The 8,319-nt window shown below is 39.8% G+C and overlaps 1 protein-coding gene across 1 annotated transcript; it reads left to right on the top strand.

Moving 5' to 3' along the window:
* The first annotated feature begins 1,935 nt into the window (after positions 1-1,935).
* LOC125013547 (ras-related protein ORAB-1-like) lies at positions 1,936-7,272 on the top strand. The gene is made up of 6 exons (XM_047594327.1): positions 1,936-2,096; positions 4,440-4,512; positions 5,674-5,769; positions 5,900-5,995; positions 6,113-6,244; positions 7,039-7,272. Exons 1-6 carry the CDS (start codon positions 2,083-2,085, stop codon positions 7,270-7,272), a joined length of 645 nt encoding a protein of 214 aa, XP_047450283.1. The 5' UTR covers positions 1,936-2,082.
* The last annotated feature ends 1,047 nt before the right edge of the window (positions 7,273-8,319 follow it).

Below are 8,319 nucleotides of genomic sequence, written 5' to 3'. Positions count from 1 at the left end.
AGGGATCGTGGTAAAATAAGGGTGAATAGTGAAAAGCACCTATTTATCCCCGCTCCCTCAGGTCTCCTGGGACGCACACTGATAGGAACAATGACCGGTTTAACTCCGTCCACTGACCTGCACACAGACAAACACAGACAGACACACACACACTCTCTCTTCATTCTGCTTCAGACACACACACATCTGCTGCCGAACATATACACAAAACATGCAAACCTTAAGAGGCACAATTTGTTTCCTTGTGAGTCTGCACATTGTTTACGCTAAATCTCAACTAGCTGCAGTGGCACAAAACTAAAAACTCTTTTATGAGAAAATGTGTAAAACTCTAAACAAAATGATCATGTTTGATGTTTGAGCCTCTTGTGTTTCCATCTAATTTTCGTTTTAATTACTTTTTTCCTTAAATCAGGTCACAATGATCAGAGGTTAATGCTGAGGCCTGAGGTTTAGTTTGAGATGCATTTTAAATGTCTCCATTTCTCTTTGAACAGGAAGTCGTTTTTGCAAATAAAAAATTATGTCCTCATGGGTGGATTATTTCACTTATTATGATAATAAAATCACAGACATGTAACAAAACATGTTAATTTTCACTTCTGAACATTTCTGTGCAAAAGCAAAATGGCAAATAATGAAGTCGCAATGTCCTCAGTCGAGTACTTGTTAATTAGTCTCCTAATTAGCCTATAACAAGTCATAGTTTGTACATTGATATATTTATTTAAATTTAATAATCATAAATAAACTAGTTTCACTTTGATGAGGTTTTGAATCTTGTCCACTTTGGTACGTGATCGGCTGCAGAATGAATCCGCTGAGATGATGCCTAGTGTCTAGTTATGAGGATAAAAGTTTAAATGGAGCAGAATAAGTTGCCACAAACCTAAAACTTAACGTCCCCATATGAGGACGCAGGGTCTCAGGAGGTTAATTCACACTTCACAATATCTACACCTCTCTTCTGTGTGAAACTTGGTCAGGATTTGAATTTTATTTAAAAGGTCGGATTCTTTATTTCTTTCATCCTTCAGAAGCCATTCACTTCCATTGATTAGTGTCCAGTATGAAAACAAACTCACAATCACAACAAGGTCCCACGCTCAACGCTTTTTTTTTTGTTTTTGCGTCCTTCTGTCCTCCTTTTCTCACGTTCCCACCCTTCCCCTTGCTTTCTAACCCTCCTCTCTTTGTTAATTTCTTTCTCTCTTTTATTTCTCCCCATCTCCATTCCCCTTCCCCCAGTTTTCCCACCTCCGTGCTCCATCGGGAGCGCCACAAAGCCTGCTGCTGCTACCGCCGCTGCCCCGGCAACCACCGCGCCACCGCCTCTGCCCCGGCAACAGGCCGTCGTTAGGGCTGCTGACCCCTGACCCCGTCACAGCTGCTCAGCCACCACGTGTCCCACAATCCCCTGCTCTCTGCTTGCTCCCGTGACCAGGACGAGCGTCACGCGCGTTCCAAAAATTAAAAAATTCTCTTTCACCAAATATAATATATAAACAAATGTAATAATATACAAACAAACATTCCAGTGCCTATTTGTAGTTTCAGGAGAACCACTTCCTGCTTCTTCTTTGTTAGTCGGTCCAGAGACGTATGACGCACACGGGCTGGGTCCCGTCAATCTGAGACGATGTGAGGACCAGAGCTGATAGTTTTCAACACAAAGGCCTCATCGAAATGAAAACACGCAGCAGTTTGATGGTTTACAAGAGAGGGAGGCTGTGTTCAGTGAAACGCAGTGTGTGTGTGTGTGTGTGTGTGTGTGTGTGTGTGTGTGTCTCGGTTCCAGGTGCTGTCCTCGCTGTAACCTGAGCTCGTCCTTATTAATAAATCATGCATCCGAACCAGTCAGCTCATCATTCAGCTCTGGAGGCAGGTAGCTCCGGTTCATTCTGCCAGTTGCCCTCTGAAGGACGGTTCGCCACAACAGTGCAGCGGAGCTTAAGAGAGTCAGAGATTATTCATCTGTTTTTTTTTTTTGTTTTGTTGTTGTTGTTTTTTTTTTTTTTAATTCAGGATTCATTTTCAGGGATTTAAGATTTTGTTGTGTCACCGGGAGCGACCTCTCCGACCATGAATCCTGAATAGTAAGTTGATATTTCTGTCTGCATGTTGTTTTATTAACGCAGACATCTGCTCTTTAACAGTGCTGACGTCTAAGTCCCCTCTGTGGCTGATGGGTAATGTAGTCCTTAGAGTTAAAGCATAAACAAGAGCAAGAAACTTCAGATGCTTTTTATTTTTATGTTTACATAAGATTTGGTTTGTCATCATGAAGTTTATCCACAGTTACATGACCTGTATTTTTGTATCCTAACATTAAGATCCTAAACTCAAGCTAAGCTCCAGTTTGTTTGTGGTGTCTTATTTTTCAGGCCCATTCCTCAGCCTCCCATCAGCAGATTGACTGAGACACATGAGTCTCCAAAAAAACAAAAACAAACATAGACTCTGACTCAGACACTGCTCAGTTTTTCACATTGTGTTGACTTGAAAGCACCTTTACAGATTTACAGTTTCAATTTCAAATTCCCTCGTCCTTAAATGAGTCGTTCAACATGGTTGAGAAATGCTTCACTTTCTTCAGCCAACAGGGAAAAAAAAACTCTACATTGTAAACAGTCAATCACTCCAAAAATAACCAAATCTGACCAAATCGTTACATTATTATTAAACCTGATAAACACTGTTTAATTGTCCTTTTATTGCTTTTAAATGCCCATATGCAACTATGTTTCTGTAAACTAAATGATGTTTCTTCAGTGCAGAATAAAGAGAAATATCATAATATCTGTTTTTTGACCCAGTTTAAACAAATCTAAAATATTAAAATGCATTGCCCAATGTTGTCTATAATAACGTTGTAATTATTTGTACCACGTGGCCTGTGTTGATTATGTAGAGACAACGTCCAGATTCACAAACACAACTTCCACAAACTTATTCCATTATAACTGGTTTAAGTTAAAGGTTTGTGGTTTGTCTATTGTTATTCAAACATGTACAAAAACAAAGGATGTAAGAATAGAAAGAAAGAATAGATACAGAATTAATACCACGATAAGACCTAATAGCCCATAGTAATTAAATAAATATTAATAAAGTAGAAACACAATTAAAAACCAAGCAGCCTTTAAAACAAACATGGTGCAACAAACAAACTTATTGGAGTAGATCACAGTATAAAACTGTAAAGTTATTTAACTCTGGATAATACTTCCATTTTTTTATTTGAAAGAGTTCTTCCTGTATATTTATTTATTTTTTTTAAAGAAAAGTCAGCTTAATGTCACGTGTCCATGGAAGACGAAGGAGACAAACAGGACTTCCTGGATATGTGATGCCATTAAATGTGACGACCCATTTCCACAATTAAACTATAAAAATGTAGATTTAACATTAACATGGCTGCTCTTTAGATCAAGTTACTGTTTTAACACCGTTCAAAAATGTCAATAAATAAAATATGTCTGTGTAGGTCCTCAGTCATGGACTTGTAGAATTTCTTGAAGACGTTTCTTCCAAGTAGCGTCTTCAGTTCTGAGAGACTAGTGGGAAGCTGAGGTTTAAATAGGAAAACTCTGTGTAAAACTCATCAGAAACTGGTGCCACTAATTTCCATCATGGCTGAGTACTGACCTGTTAAAAGGGGCGACTGTCGGATGAGCAGTGAAACATCTTCAAGAAATTCTACATGTCCAGTTGTCTTTATTCAGCACCTTTTGGAATAAACAATATATTTCCCCTTTAACACTCTGCTTCGTCTTCACTGTTTTTTCACCTGAAGCTTTGACTGTGGATGAAACTGGTGCATCGGTCGTCTTGAACATTTTATTTGAGAGGGAGAATCTATTTAAGTCTCAAGGAAAATCAGACATTCTGAATGTCGACTGCGTTTCACACATGTGCTCGTTGTGGTTACAAGAGAGTCACTGTGTGTATTAAATTAAATCATTACAAGTGTTGCAAAGAGGTGTGGACTGAATGCAGGACAAGCATGCAAGGATCGGATGAAATACTGACATTTAGTTTAACGTGGACCTGCAATAAAGGTGACAAATATGCTGCAGAGTGTGGCAGGATAATCCACCTAGACAAAAAGATAAAAACAAGGGGAGCTGAACAAAGACCCAGGAGAAATGATTATATGTACACACTGAGGTGAATACTGAGGGGGGAGCAATGAGTCACATAATCAACGGAGAGAAAACACAGACAGGAAGTAAAGCAAGACATGAAACACCAAAATAAAACAGGAAATACCATGACACACATCTGCATTAATCTGTCCTTTAAGACTTAAAACAACTGAAATGCATTAAATCTCATAGAAAATCAGCTTCAATGTTTACTTTAGTGATGCAACATTAATGCATGCATGTGTGTGTGTGTGTGTGTGTGTGTGTGTGTGTGTGTGTTTCCTCCTGTAGCGACTACCTGTTCAAGCTGCTTCTTATCGGGGACTCTGGAGTTGGAAAGTCTTGTCTGCTGCTGCGCTTCGCGGTAGGTTTGGACAAACCTCACAGGCTCTGGCATTTTTAAAACGACTGCGTCAGTATCAGCTCTCACTGAATTATGATCTGTTGATGTTATTTAGTTTAGATCTGACATAAACCAAAACCATGTCCCTGTAGCATCTAAACATGAGTCAGTCAGACAGAGAGAAAGAACCTGAACCAGCTTTATTGGCCAAGTATGTGTGCACATACAAGGAATTTGACTCTTTCTTCATTGGTACAAAACAAAGCACTTAAATAAGCGTAAAATTAGAAAACTGTACAACATAAATTATACTTTGAGCATAAAGGATTTAGAAAAAAAAATAAAGGTCAGGAGCAGATATATACATTGGATTTGAACAGGAGTATAAATAAAATTGCGCCATGTGGATGTTTAGTGAGGTGATAGTAATTAATCATCATTCAATACTAAAACCTCAAAGAGTTTTAGGGAGTTTATTGCAGCGCTGGATGACAGGGACGATCCTGGATCTCCCCTCTCCACATTAACTCTGACTGAAAGAAAGATTTATTGGACTGAATCCAGTCGACTCCAGGAGAAAACAAGGAAAGACTTTAGGAACCTACAGGAGACCAGCACTAGGACATTTAACATCAGATCAGGACTCAACATGAACCTCCTGAGACCCTGTGTCCTTGTATAGAGACATTACGTTTTAGGTTTGTTGCAGTTTATTCTGTTTCGTTTAGACCTGTTGTCCTCATAAGGGGACATTCTGTCTGCCATGTACTGAAGGGTCAACACAGTTGTTTATTTATTCTTGTTAACTTTTCTAGTTTGATGTGACATGAACATTTAACAAATTCACAGGTAATCGTTTGAGGACGTTGGGGTTTCATTGTTTCCAAGTTTCCAGTTTTATATTTTGGTTCACATTGGTGACTTAAATTGTAATATGCAGTGAAATAATCCACCTAATTTATTTCAAAACCTACTTCCAGCTCAAAGATGATGCTTATTTTGTTTTACACTACTCAGATCCTTCCAATCCCAAATACCTAAAAACCTTAATCTCATTTTAAAGATGCACTGTGCTCGGGTCTCAGGAGGTTAAAAGATTGGGATAGAGGATTGTGGGACATTAAAATACTCGATCGGGACATAACTCACTTTCCATTTTTGACACTTTGCTTGTGGCTGCAGGACGACACCTACACGGAGAGCTACATCTCGACCATTGGAGTTGACTTCAAGATCAGGACCATCGACATGGACGGGAAGATGGTGAAGCTGCAGATTGTAAGCGTGACCCAGACGAGTGGTGTTCTCCTAGAGAACAATGTGTTGGTCTGAAAATACGGTGCAGGACTGACTCTGTGTGTCTGTGTGTGTGTGTCTGTGTGTGTGTGTGTGTGTGTGTGTGTCTCAGTGGGACACTGCAGGTCAAGAGAGGTTTCGAACCATCACCTCCAGCTACTACAGAGGAGCTCACGGTATCATCATTGTGTATGACGTCACTGAGCAGGTCAGTTTGTGCGTGTTATTTTTTTGTCATTATAAGTGTGTTGGACATTAACGCTGAGTCCTCCTCCTCCTCCTCCTCCTCCTCCTCCTCCTCCTCCTCCTCCTCCTCCTCCTTTAGGAGTCCTTTAACAACGTGAAGCAGTGGCTGGATGAGATCGATCGTTACGCCTGTGAAAACGTCTCCCGGCTGCTGGTGGGAAACAAGTGTGATCTTGTTAGTAAGAAAGTGGTGGACGCTGCCACCGCCCAGGTAACGAGCTGCTTCACTGTATCAACTTAAAACACTGTTCAACGCCTCCACATCTGCAGCGGTGCTTATTACACAGACCATGAAACTAAATGGAAAAGGTCAGAAAAATGATCAAGTTAAACCCAAGATATAAGCATCAGCATGTTCTTCCGGGTCATTCATGCTGAGAATGAAAAGAAATTATGTTTGACAAACTTTTACGTGTTGTTTAGTTGTGTCTGCGTTCGTACAAAGAGAATCTTACGCTTTGTGAAGAAGAAATCCTCTCTCACTGAAAAATCTTTTCATTAATATTGAACCCGTGATTACTGCCAACCACTGTTTTAATATCTTTGCATTCATACTTGTTTTGCTTTCGTTCTGAGCAAGAATAACGTTGCTATTAAAGTAAACAGTTTTGCGAGATCTCACAAAGTCGGATTGAAAAACAAATCTTGCAAAATTTCGTCTTTTTTTTTCTTCTTTTTTTACCCATACTCATTTCCCCCCCTAGTGACCCTTAGGAGCCTCCGTAGTTTTCAGCCGGATAAATAAACCAATAAATTATCACTGGTGCACTGGTGTAGTTTTAAAATACCCAGCAGAATATAAAACACCAGCTACGATATTCCTGTTACACATCAACTCATCAATAATTTAAGAGCCTGAGAGGATTCATTTTCACAATGAGCACAGAGCTCACATTTAACTCGTTAGCACATTTAATAATTTACTCTTTAATAGAATTTTGAATGCAGAGCTCTTTACATCAGATGTGTGTTCTGACAGTTTGGATGTAATGTTTGTGATTACAGGAGCTGGCCTCGTCTCTGAAGGTCCCCTTCCTGGAGACGAGCGCCAAGAGCTCAGATAACGTGGAGAGGGCTTTCCTCACCATGGCCTCAGAGATCCACAAGCGCGTGGCCAGCGAGGGAGGGGGCATGCACGGTGAGACGACAGAGGGCCGGGCCCAGGGCGCCAAGATCAACAGCGCCCCTCTGTGGCTGGGAGGGGAGAAACAGACGCAGGAGGCCAGTAACTGCTGCTGAGGAGGAGGAGGAGGAGGAGGAGGAGGAGGAGGAGGAGGAGGAGATGTGTCATTTTTAACACGTCAGGTTTCAGGACCTAGTGATTCTATGTTCTGGACACATATTGTCATATTTTCTGACAACACAAATATGACTTTTGAGGAGAAACAGGGTTTTTAGCTTGACTGCAATATATTCTTGAGCTTTGTATTTTCAAATTAAATATATCTAAATATATTTCTGCTTTATTCAACAGCAGAGATAATTAAAAAAAAAAGAGTTACTAATGCAGCCAAACGAACAACCAGGGCAGGGAGGAACTTTGTGAACAGTTTTAGAAACATATAGAAATCAAAAATCTAAAAACTGTAGAATAAAAGCAGGGATACTGCAATAACAGCTGGTACTCTCACAGTATTGGAAGAGTTTGAAAATTGTAATTTGAGCAGATTGAGTTTCCGTTATTGATGAATTTAACAAATACAAAGTATTTATCAGTTTTGTTGTGTTTTGCTTGTTGTTAACTTATGTCAATAAAGATATATTTCAGTTCAGTTGTATTAATATAGTAAAATTACAAATCCAGAGAAACACAAAGGCGAAAATTGCAAATGAGAAACTTCCTGAACTTTCAGGGCTTGTGTGAAAATCCATTGATGTCAAAACATTTTTTTTTGTGCAAAAATGTAGAACTGTAGACATGATACAAACAGAACTGTTCAGTGTGTTCATAAAGGGATGTTATATACAGGAACTTAAACTATGTCAGTGAAAACAGTACGTGGAGAACAGTGTAGGTCTCCCTGGTCCCTTCAAACTTCTTGACTCTCATTTCTTCTGTCGGTGGTCATAATGTTGTGGCTGAAGGTCTGATTAAACCAGTTAGAGTTAGAGGAAGTCCGTGGCTTGAAGAAATCCACTGAACATTCATAATACATCACTCTGTAGGTTTAAAAAGTCGGATACTGTCGTGGTTTCAAGTGAGTGATTGAGAGTTCTCGGGCTCTGACTAATACCAGGTCTGAGAGTCTGAGAATCTCAGCCTCTGCTGCTGCTGCTGCTTTGACT

Source organism: Mugil cephalus, chromosome 9 (genome assembly GCF_022458985.1).
Source record: "Mugil cephalus isolate CIBA_MC_2020 chromosome 9, CIBA_Mcephalus_1.1, whole genome shotgun sequence".
Lineage (NCBI taxonomy): Eukaryota > Metazoa > Chordata > Actinopteri > Mugiliformes > Mugilidae > Mugil > Mugil cephalus.
The sequence above is the reverse complement of the archived record's forward strand: the minus strand, read 5'-3'. Positions and strand labels throughout refer to the sequence as shown.

Excerpts from the sequence above, each read along its gene's own strand:
- LOC125013547 (XM_047594327.1), top strand. Across the intron at positions 4,513-5,673 it reads GTCTGCTGCTGCGCTTCGCG|GACGACACCTACACGGAGAG; the intron begins GTAGGTTTGGAC and ends TTGTGGCTGCAG. Across the intron at positions 5,770-5,899 it reads AGATGGTGAAGCTGCAGATT|TGGGACACTGCAGGTCAAGA; the intron begins GTAAGCGTGACC and ends TGTGTGTCTCAG.